Source organism: Octopus sinensis, linkage group LG8 (genome assembly GCF_006345805.1).
Source record: "Octopus sinensis linkage group LG8, ASM634580v1, whole genome shotgun sequence".
In the NCBI taxonomy this organism is placed as follows: Eukaryota; Metazoa; Mollusca; class Cephalopoda; order Octopoda; family Octopodidae; genus Octopus; species Octopus sinensis.
The window spans coordinates 103,417,354-103,429,074 of NC_043004.1; the positions used below are offsets into that span (position 1 = coordinate 103,417,354).

General features: G+C 38.9%; 1 protein-coding gene across 1 annotated transcript; it reads right to left on the bottom strand.

Moving 5' to 3' along the window:
* Positions 1-9,963: 9,963 nt before the first annotated feature.
* On the bottom strand, positions 9,964-11,476 carry LOC115215060 (trafficking protein particle complex subunit 6b-like). The gene has a single exon (XM_029784207.2). It carries the CDS (start codon positions 11,365-11,367, stop codon positions 10,900-10,902), a length of 468 nt encoding a protein of 155 aa, XP_029640067.1. The 5' UTR covers positions 11,368-11,476; the 3' UTR covers positions 9,964-10,899.
* Between the last annotated feature and the right edge of the window lie 245 nt (positions 11,477-11,721).

The following is an 11,721-nucleotide window of genomic DNA, read 5'->3' on the forward strand; positions in this document are numbered from 1 at the left end:
ATTAAAACTCTGCCATTTTCCCATAACCTGCTACAAACACTCATCTTATTCACATGTAATTTGGACACTTCTCCCACTAAACATACAACTTCCTCCATGAACACTTAAGCTTGAAAACATCCTTGAATGGAGATATGGCTCTGGGGTAGTTAAAGAAACATTTGCCACACAATATTTCGAGTGTGATCGTTACCAGTGTCGCCCTACTGGCACTTGTGCGCTGTGCAAGTGGGTTGCTAAGAGCACCATCTGAACGTGATCGTTGCCAGAGCGGTTAACTGGCTTCTGTGCTGGTGGCACGTAAAAGGCACCATTTGAGTGTGATTGTTACCAGCGTCACCTTACTGGCACATGAAAAACATTCGAGCGTGGTCGTTGCCAGTACCGCCTGACTGGCCCCCGTGCCGGTGGCATGTAAAAGCACCCACTACACTCTCGGATTGGTTGGCGTTAGGAAGGGCATCCAGCTGTAGAAACTCTGACAAATCAGATTGGAGCCTGGTGCAGCCATCTGGTTCGCCAGTCCTCAGTCAAATCGTCCAACCCATGCCAACATGGAAAGCGGACGTTAAACAATGATGATATATATATACATATATATATATTGTGGTACGTGAAGGTGCATGGCTTAGCGGTTAGGATATTTAGCTCATGATTGTTAGGTCCTGGGTTCAATTCCCAGCAACATGTTGTGTTCTTGAACAAGACATTGTATTTCACATTGCTCGAATCCACTCACCTGGCAAAAATGAGATGCACCTGTATTTCAAAGAGCCAGTCTTGTCACATTCTGTGTCACGCTGAATCTCCCTGAGAACTACATTAAGGGTACATGCGTTTCTGTGGAGTACTCAGTCACTTGCATGTTAATTTCACGAGTAGGCTGTTCTGTTGATTGGATCAGCTGGAACCCAGAGTGCCAGTATATATTGTGCTACAACTTGTCTATGCATAATAAACACAATTTAATTTCTCAATATCTCTCCACAAATTCTAGGACGAATGATCTCTCTTAATGATCTCAGTGTGTGCGACAAGACTAACTTTTTAAATTATATAGTTTATGTGTTAAGCTTCGACACAGTTTCTATCTACTTAACTTCACTTACAAGGCTTGGTTCAACTCAAGATCTCAGGGTTGTAAAACCGAGTATGAAACCATTCAGCAGTGTTGCAAATAAAATGTTTACAGGGGCAGTTTTGTTCATATTATGTACAATTAACCCTTTCACATTTAATCCAGCCATATCTGGCCCAAATATTCTACTTGTTTTATGTTAAATCTGACCAGATCCAACCTCTCACACCTACCCTACAATGTCATTCTAAAAATATACAAATGCACCATCCAAATCGTGGCCAATGCCAGTGCCGCCTCGACTGTCTTCCATGCCGGTGGCACGTAAAAGGCACCATCCGATCGTGGCCGTTTCCCAGCCATGTCTGGCCCCTGTGCCGGTGGCACATAAAAAGCACCCACTACACTCACGGAGTGGTTGGCGTTAGGAAGGGCATCCAGCTGTAGAAACACTGCCAGATCAGACTGGAGCCTGGTGCAGCCTTCTGGCTTCCCAGATCCCCGGTCAAACTGTCCAACCCATGCCAGCATGGAGAACGGACGTTAAACGATGATGATGATGATGACCATTAAAATTTTAAAGCTACAAAATAACGTGGTTTATAGGTGCAAGCATGGCTGTGATAAGAAGCTTGCTTCCCAACCACGTGATTCCAAGTTCTGTCCCATTGCATGGCACCTTGGGCAAGTGTCTTTTACTATAGCCTCAGGCTGACCAAAGCCTTATGAGTGGATTTGGTAGATGAAAACTGAAAGAAGCTCGTGTGTGTGTGTGTATAGCCATTACTTTTAGCTTACTTTAGAAGCAAATTGCATGTAATTTTGTTTACAGCTGTTAGTTCAGTGTCAATTTTAACATGGAGTGCAAAAACGAACATTTTTGACTTATTTTGCGTTTTTATTTCTGTAAATGCAAGAAAGCTGCTGGGGCTCAGAAAGAGATATGTGAAGTTTATGGTGTTGGTTGCTTAACAGAATGCACATGTCAGAAATGGTTTAAAGAATTCTGTTCTGCAGATTTTTCATTCAAAGATGACCAACATTCTGGTTGACCTACTGAAGTTGATGACCAAATCAAAGCCATAATTGAATCTGATTGTCATATAACTGTGCAACAGATTGCAGAGGGGTTAAATGTATCACACAACAATTGGAAATCTCTTAAAATGCCTTGGACCCATTAAGAAGCTCAACATTTGGGCTCCACATAATTTGAAAGAGATGCACTTAACACAACGAATCAATATTTGCGATATGCATCTCAAACGCAATGAAAATGACCTTTCTTGTAACAAATCATCACTGGTGATGAAAAATGGATTGTCTACAAGAACATCAATTAAAAACAATAATGATCCAAACATAATTAACCAAATCACACCAAAAGCTGAATTGCATAAAAAAAAAGGTCATGCTGTCAATTTGGTGGGATTCCAAAGGTGTTGTGTATTTTGAACTGCTTCCAAGGAACCAAATGATCAGTTCAGATGTTTACTGTCAACAGCTAATGAACCTGGTGGAAGCAATCAAAGAAAATCGGCCAGAATTGGCAAATCGTAAAGTAATCGTATTCCACCATGACAACGCTAGACAACACACGTCTTTGCTAACACGTGAAAAATAATTTTTAAAAGTTAACTTTTATCTCAAACTAAAAAACTAAAATTACTTTCTTGCAAACCCAATGTATTTATATATATATATACCATTATCATTTAATGTCTGCTTTCTATGGCGACACAGCAGTCAAAAAATAATAAAAAATAGGGATTCTCATAGAAAAAAAGCACCTTTTTGATGTAAATAATTTTGGGTCAGATTTGAATTTTTTCTTTTACAGAAGGAAGAGCAAGCCTTCTTCTATCGTACTCTCAATTTTGGTCAACTTGCGCCACAGGATCTCAGAGGAGATAGTGTTAGTTGAAGGCTACCAAACCTTCCATACACAGACAACTTCAGCTTTATATATATATATATTTATATATAAACAAGAATATTGTTGTGATAGGGACTTCAAAGTCCGGCCAGCTAGCCATTGGTAGTCCAATGATGGCTTAACTGGCAGAAACTTCAAAGTCACTGTCAACAACATTCTTGTTTGAGAATAATAAATTTGTCCTCTACAGTAGTGTAGAGTAACCCATTAGATTAATGTAAAATGGTTTCGATTACAACTGAACATTAAAGAAAACACATTAATATATGTATATATATATATGTATGTATATATTCATATAAATATATTTGAATGATTTCTAACTAGGCACCATTGCAGTACATTTTAGAAGGGCTGTAGTCAATTTAATCAACCTCATTAAATGTCTGGTACTTACTTTACAAACCTCACCCCAGACAGATGAAGGGCAAAGTTGAACTCTGTATATAAAGGAACACATGTGAATACAAAGAAGTATTCAATCTGGTGTACTATTCTACCAATAGCTGATGACATCAGTAGTAAATAAAAAAATAAAAAGACCTTTACTATGTGAAATATTCTGTCAACCATTTACACAATTTTAATATAAAAATATTTATTATGACTATTTTCTCTAAATAGATGTGATTTCAGACATACTTTATATACTTGTCAATATGTTTTTAAGTGTTTATACAAATAGCAATAAATTGTTTTAGTAATCTTGTTATTGTTTATGTGATGATTTGTTCTCTGAACTTCCACAGTCATGGTATGTCGCAAGTATCATCACCATCGCTGTTTAATTACCCATTTTCCATGCTGGCAGGAGTTGGATAGTCTGACATGAACTATCGAGCCAGAGAACCGTGCCATGTGTCCAGTGTTTGCATTGACATATATTCTACAGCTGGATGCCCTTCCTAATGCCAACCACTTTACAGTATCGACTCGGTGTTATTTATGTGGCACCAGTACTAGTGACATCAAGACAACACAAAACAAGACCCCTCATCGGCGTTGGGGTAGATTATTGAAAGGAGAGAGTATAATAGAGACGGGAACAGATGTCTTTCGAAAGAGAAGATACATGTCTTTCCCACCTGGAAAGAGAGATCTGATGACGCAATGTATGGAATTTTGTGTGTTGGAGTGGTTCAACAACTCTTGTATAAATCCTGGTGAACCTTTCCATCCCAGTAGGTCTGCTTCATCAACGTTGACAACAACAATAAGTAAAGAAAAAAAAAAAGATTTAACTGAAGTCACCATGTTACATCCACTTTTCTATGCTTGCATGGATGAGGCAGATTTTCTACAGCTGGGATACCCTTCCTGTCACCCACCCTTAATTGTTTCCAAGCAAGGCAATACTTCCCCATAACCAGACATGGAGACTGGAAACAACACTTGTATGACTGATGCTTGTTTACAACCAGTGATATATTTTACTTGCTTCAGTTATTGGTCTGCAGTCTTGGGGTACCATCAATCTTGAAGGGTGAAACCAAACAAATCAACCCAGGTGCTTAAATTTTTTAAAAGCCTGGTATTTATTCTACTGATCTATAATGCTGAACCACTAAGTTACAGGGATGTAAACAAACCACCACTGGTTGTCAAGTAGTGGCAGGAAACAATCACAAATACACATACGTGCTATAGGCATCTTTCAGTTTCTTATTTCTTTATTGCCCACAAGGGGCTAAACATAGAGGGGACAGACAAAGGGATTAAGTCAATTACATCGACCCCAGTGCGCATCTGGTACTTAAGTTATCGACCCCGAAAGGATGAAAGGCAAAGTCAACCTTGGCGGAATTTGAACTCAGAATGTAACGTCAGATGAAATACCTCTAAGCATTTCGCCCAGCGTGCTAACGTTTCTGCCAGCTCGCCACCTTTCAGTTTCTGTCTACCAAATCCATTCACAAGGTATTGGTCAAATGGAGCCTATAGTAAACACTTGCTCAAGGTACCATGCAGTGGGACTGAACCCAGAACCATGTGGTTGGGAAGCAAACTTCTTACCACACAGCTATGTCTGTACCTATATTTAGAAACCTTGCTCTTATAAAGATTATGCAGCAATGACTTCTAAAAGTATGCAGAGCCACTAACAAAAAGAATTTTTAAAAAATTTGATATTGGAATTATCAGGAAACAGAGAAGCCAATAACCTGTGTTAATATTTAAGTGTAATAAATGAGGCTATGAATATAACCTTCATTAAGAATTTAAATAGATTCAAGACACAAGCTGATAGCAAAAACAGTTGAAATATTATTTGGCAACAAGTATATTTACAAATATGTATGGGAGCCTCTACATAATTGTTATTTGACCTACAGGAAACATTCTTCAAATCACAGCCCATTTTCACCTTAAGAAGCAGGGTAGTATACATTAGATAATGTAGTCCTAGGTACCTCGAAAAAGATGGACTAGCCCTGGCTGGATTACTTTCAATCATAGGTTCTCTCAATGAAAGTTGACCTACAGGATTCTTCTCCTCCTCATCATCATCATTTAACATCTGTCTTCCACGCTGGTATGGAATGGATGGTTTGAAAGGGAACTGGCTAACCAGAGGACTGTCTGCTTTGGCATGGTTTTTACAGCTAGAAGCCCTAACACCAACCATTTTACACAGTGGACTGAGTGCCTTTCATATGGCACCACCACTGACAATGTCTGTTTTGGCATGGTTTTCACAGCCACATGCCTTTCCTAATGCCAACCACTTTACAGAAGTGACTGGGTGCTTTTTACATGGCAGCAGCACTGGTGAGGTTTGTTTTGGCATGGTTTTCACAGCCAGATGCCCTTCCTAACACCAATCACTTTACATAGTAGAGTGAGTGCTTTCACATGGCACCAGTACCAGCCAGCCGAATCCCCAATAAATCACAATGAAATTGAAATCAAATTTAATGACAGTACCGCATGACTGGCATCCGTTGTTTGTATGACAGAGATACTTATTCACAACTATCATATGATGTCTGGATAAGGAGACACACATGCATATATATAAATATGTGTGTATGTGCCGGTGGCACGTAAAATGCACCAATTCGACCATGGCCATTGCCAGCCTCGCCCGGCACCTGTGCAGGTGGCACGTAAAAAGCACCCACTACACTCACGGCGTGGTTGGCGTTAGGAAGGGCATCCAGCCGTAGAAATATTGCCAGATAAGACTGGAGCCTGGTGCAGCCTTCTGGCTTCCCAGATCCCCGGTCGAACCGTCCAACCCATGCTAGCATGGAGAACAGACGTTAAACGATGATGATGATGTGTATATATATATGTATGTTTGTGTGCCTGTGTATATGATGGGTATCTTTCAGTTTTTATATCAGATCCACTCACAAAGCTTTTTTCAGCTTGGATTTATAGTAGAAGACACTTACCCAAGGTGCCATGCTGTGGGTAGGATCATGGGGTTTGAAAGCAAACTTATCAACCACATGCATATCACATACACAACCTACTTACAGATACTTGTTTCTTCTTTAGCTTAGAGTAAACCCTGCTATGAAAGGTATTTCAACTGTAACTCTCCTGCTTTTGTTTTGCATCCCACCACACTGTTCATCATCATCATCATCATCATTTAACATCTGCTTTCCATGCTGGCATGGGTTGGAGGGTTTGACCGGGAGGCTGCACCAGGCTCCAATCTGATCTGGTAGAGTTCCTATAGCTGGATTCCCTTCCTAACGCCAACCACTCCGAGAGTGTAGTGGGTGCTTTTTATGTGCCACCGGCACGACGGCCAGTCAGGCAGTACTGGCAACGGCTACGCTCAAATGATGTTTTTTATGTGCCACCTGCACAGGAGCTAGTCCAGCGGAACTGGCAACAACCTCGCTACAATGTTTTTTCACGTGCCAGTAATGTGACACAGGTAACGATCACGCTCGAATGGTGCATTTTACGTGCCACCAGCATGGAAGACAGTTTGTTGCTCTGGCAATGATCACGCTCGGATGGTGCTCTTAGCGCTCCACTAGCAAATATGATTAATATAACAAGGTGAACAATTGCTTTATACATATACACACACACATACACAGATGTATATAACTTCTCATGTGAGGCGCACCAGTAACTTTATTTGATTCAATCATGCACAGGTGTAGCTGTCTCACTGCATGGTACCTTGGACCAGTGGTGGCTCATAGATAAGATTATTTGGGGTGCTACTTCAGAAAATTTTTAGCCATTGTTTTAATATTGTGTAAAAGGAAACAAACATATAAGAAGAAAATTTGTACATAAATTTGATAGGTTCGCGTTTTAGCCACTGCTAGGTAGTGTGTTTAATTTGTTCACTGAACACCGCCATGATTTGCCCCTTGTTTTTCAAAAGTGACCCCTAAATCACAAAACGGTTGTGGGGGGAATGTGCCCTATTTTTCAAATCCTGGCAGCAAAACTGTAGCTGGAAGCAGGATAATAATCGAATTCTATACTTTATCACATTCAAGAATATAAACACGTTTTTAAACACAATACATGCGAAGTCAAAATGAAATATTACCTTTCACCAGCACACCAGGGTAGGCACTGCATGAACCACAGTGCTCTCTCTCCCTAGCATGCAGCTTCCTATCTCGAACACATGAGCATGCACACCACAGCCAAACACTGCGAACTGTGAAGCGCACAGTTCCATAGAAGAATTTTTGTATTTTTTTCATAAACTAGGGGATAGCTACTGACATTAAGCTTAAGGATTATACAATGTACAAATATAAAGAAAGAATTAAAGAAGAAAAGGACTCATTATATTGGATGTCAATAATATATTAACATCCATGTTCCATGCTGGCATGATGTGGATGGTTTAACAGGTTCTGATGTGGGCCAAAGACTGCATCATGCTTCAGTGTCTACTTTGGTATGGTTTCTAGAGCTGGATTTCCTTCCTGAAACCTGCCACTTTACAACAACAAGTACTTGGTGCTCTTTTTGTACCATCAGCACCAACGAGGTCATCATGCAGCTTGCAAGACAACGAACTCCAATGGAGTAGGGAGGGATTGTCAGGTTTATGTTAAGAGATGAGTTAAAGTATGAGAGACTGGTGGGAGCACATTCATCATCATCATTATCATCATTTAGCATCTGTTTTCCATGTTCATGGCATGGGTTAGATGGTTTGACTTTAACTGGCAAGCTGGAGACAGGTAACCAGGCTCCAGTTTGTTTTGGGTTGGTTTCTAAGGCCGGATGCCTTTCCTAATGCCAACCACTCTACAGAGTGTACCGGATACCTTTTATGTGTCACCAGCACAGGTTATGGTCATATTTTAATTTTGAACATTGAAACTGATAAGGCCTTGTTTCTGTAAGAGACCAATAATGGGTTAAATATTTTGCAAAATCTACTTGGATGCTTGATGTCAATCAGATATTGCCCCTTTACTGTTTAAGTCAAGGTAACTTGTTTATCTTTAATTGACAGCATTCTCACAATGCCAAACCATAAGATTTATAGGAATAGTACCCAGAGTGGGAGCCCAAACATATGCCATCTGGATCTTTACCCATTATTCTGATTGGGAAGCTAAAGCAGTAGTGCTATCTCTTGGTCAAAATGAACAACACATAGGCTGACAAAGGAGTTATGATGGGTTTCCGAATTACAGTCAACAGACTGAACCAAAACAGTTCTTTGTACCTACCAATAAAAATCAATATTGTGAAAGAAATACATTAGAAAAAAAAAAGGTTTACAGGTTAATATGAAATGGATTTAATTGTGTTCTTGTGAAGCATTCTTCAAATACAAAAACATTTAAACATAATGATTTCATCTTTATGTATAATGGTTGTATAAACATGAAGCCTTATAACAGGAATTACATTTTTAATTAAAAGAAAAATTATATAATTGTCATTTGTACTAATTTCAAATTATAGCTATCACACTATAATGTTTGGCATTCTAAGAAACTCCCAAATAATCTAAGAAAACTGTTGAGTCTTCATTTTTTTCAACTTTCCACATCTAAATCTCTACTCAATATCCTAAATATATACAGGTACAACACCTACTCTCCAGACAGTGATGGTCTGGGATCACTTATAATCCATACTAATTAACGTTAATGTACAAGTAACTGCCAAGTAAATCTAATATCTGTTTAATCTAGAGTGTGCTAACCAAGCTGACCACCTCTGGTTTGGGGAAATCAGTAATTCAGAAAGACTTTGAAACCAATGGTTTCAGAAAAACAATATTGCACCTGTATTACAAAATCTACCTGTGGATTATCACAAAGGTTTTGCAGTAAAGAAGTTCCACATTATTTCCACTAAAAAGGATGGAAGTTTCTTCCACATTGTTATGCTTATTAATGAAGGTTAGGGTTGAGAGGAATCTGAAAGAGTTTCCTACCTTGATGAAATTTCTGTTGCTAAAGAACTCTTTTACTTGTTTCAGTCATTTGACTAAGGCCATGCTGGAGCACCGCCTTTAGTTGAGCAAATCAACCCGAGGACTTATTCTTTGTAAGCCTAGTACTTATTCTATTGGTTCTCTTTTGCCGAACCGCTAAGTTACTACTAGTAACCTAAAAATTATTTTACCGATACCTAATTGCTTTTCACCGGCTCATTAATTTCTATTGAACTAATATGTGAGCAGCTTTTACCAAAAGGTAAGCATTTTGGAATGATTTTAACACACTTTCAATCCTCATTTAACTGTCAATTAGTACAACTATGGTGACAATAAGAAGCAGTTACAAAATATCTGCTAGCTGCCCTTGCTAAGAGGGAGCTTCAGTGTAGCCACGCAACTTCTAGAAATAGCAGCCAAACCTTTTCTTAAATCACACCCTAACAGCTTAAAAAAAAAGTGGGAGGAAACATGTTAGATAATGAGGTTTTGTATCCCAAAAATAATGGCACATCATTTCTGTTCACAGGTATTTTTGACCAAGACTAACTCGGGACAAAAAGAAAAATAATGGTAATAATAATTACATCTGAGAAAAGTTAATATTTCAATACTAACATACAACTGGTAGCTTTCAGAAGATAGCAAGATCTTCGAACTTAAGAGCAAAGTTAAACTAAATAGACCATCCGATACTTTAATGGTAATCACTGTTGTTTGGGAGAAATTCTTAATCACAAACAAATCTTATCTTTAAATACAAACAGAAGGATTCGATACGCTGTTTATGGTGGTAAATCAGTCTCAGCATTTAGTAAATGGATTAGTTTTGGATCTTGTTACTTGCTCCTGGCTGGATTATATTTCTGAGAAAAAAACCATACGGACAGAAGTCCTTAACTAAAAAATTAAAAAATCATAATAATAATAATAAAAAGATGTTCTCGTGAGATAAAATTAATATTACATTGAATTATCAAACAATAGACTTTAACAAATGTTTTCAGAAAAAATAGTGACGGAATCTCAGCACCACCAATTCCATCTGACAAATAAATTAATCATACACCCACAGAACATATAAAGACATGGAACGGAGATCGCAGCTGGAATGTGTCACTGGTTGTTGTTGTTGTTACTGATGAGGTGAGTGGATACTGGTTACAGGGTTGCGCCGGGTTTTACCAAAGTGCTTTCCATAAAATATAAATGGATCTTTTTAAAAAGAAAGTTTATTTTTACAATATGTTTTTAGTTTCCAAACTGGCAACAACTCTCTTTGTGTCATATAAAGATAGATAGATATATAGATACACACACACACACACACCCAAACAGAATGCATGTATAAAGGGTAATCCTATCTCCACAGTAACACAGTAGAAGACTTGGTTCATCGACTCCGTATGTCCGGAATATAAATATTACCCCGACATACTCATCAACAAGACAGAGAGATTGTGATTATCTAAAGGCATGACTACATCACTAAAGTCTTTGAATATGGATCTGGAATTTGCAGGATGGCATAACTGTAACTTCAGCCGTGACCACACAGTTGATTCCCAAATTGGAAAGGGCTCCACGTATGATACCACAAGACATGGCTAAATATTTTGGGGCGTTTTCGAGATACTGCTTTCCTGAAGACAACTGCACAAGGAAACGAAAACGGTTATCAAGCAATACATACACTCCCATGTGGTTGGTACGTAGGTTGTCCACTTGTTTCTTGTACACAGCCATCCAAAAGTCTTTACATATAAATTTCATCGTGTCCAGTTCGTCCTTATATCGGGGCCAGTCGCGGGTAAAGCGCTCCACCAGTGACTGTCCAACGCGGAATCCTAACGATTCTAGGTGGGAAATACAGTTTTCTTTCTCGTCTTTTGTCGCCGTTCGGTAGACATAGTTAATTATTTCCATGTGTAGGAATTCAAACATCACTTCATCCATGATTTATGTTTATATTCCGAAAATTTGACAGGAAAATAACCACCGCCTCTCAAACGGAATTGTTGTTATTAAAGAGCTCTTCACCGGAAGTTCTCAACAGTTATCTACCGTTAGCTGCCACTTGTGTAGCAACGCAACTTTTATATCGATTCCTGTCCGCGAAAGGATTTCAGTCCGCGATAACTTTGGCCAGTGATAGGGCAACAGTTCTCAATCTTTGCACCTCGGACCGATTATTAACCAGGCAATTTTCCCACAGACTCAGTGATCGCGCGCATAACGAAACACAGTAAAATGCATAAGATATATGATTTAATTATTATGTATATTTTAAGGCCCTCATGCTTTCCGAAA

Bases quoted from the DNA above. Each gene is read 5' to 3' on its own strand.
- LOC115215060 (XM_029784207.2), bottom strand. From the start codon at position 11,367: ATGGATGAAGTGATGTTTGAATTCCTACACATGGAAATAATTAACTAT.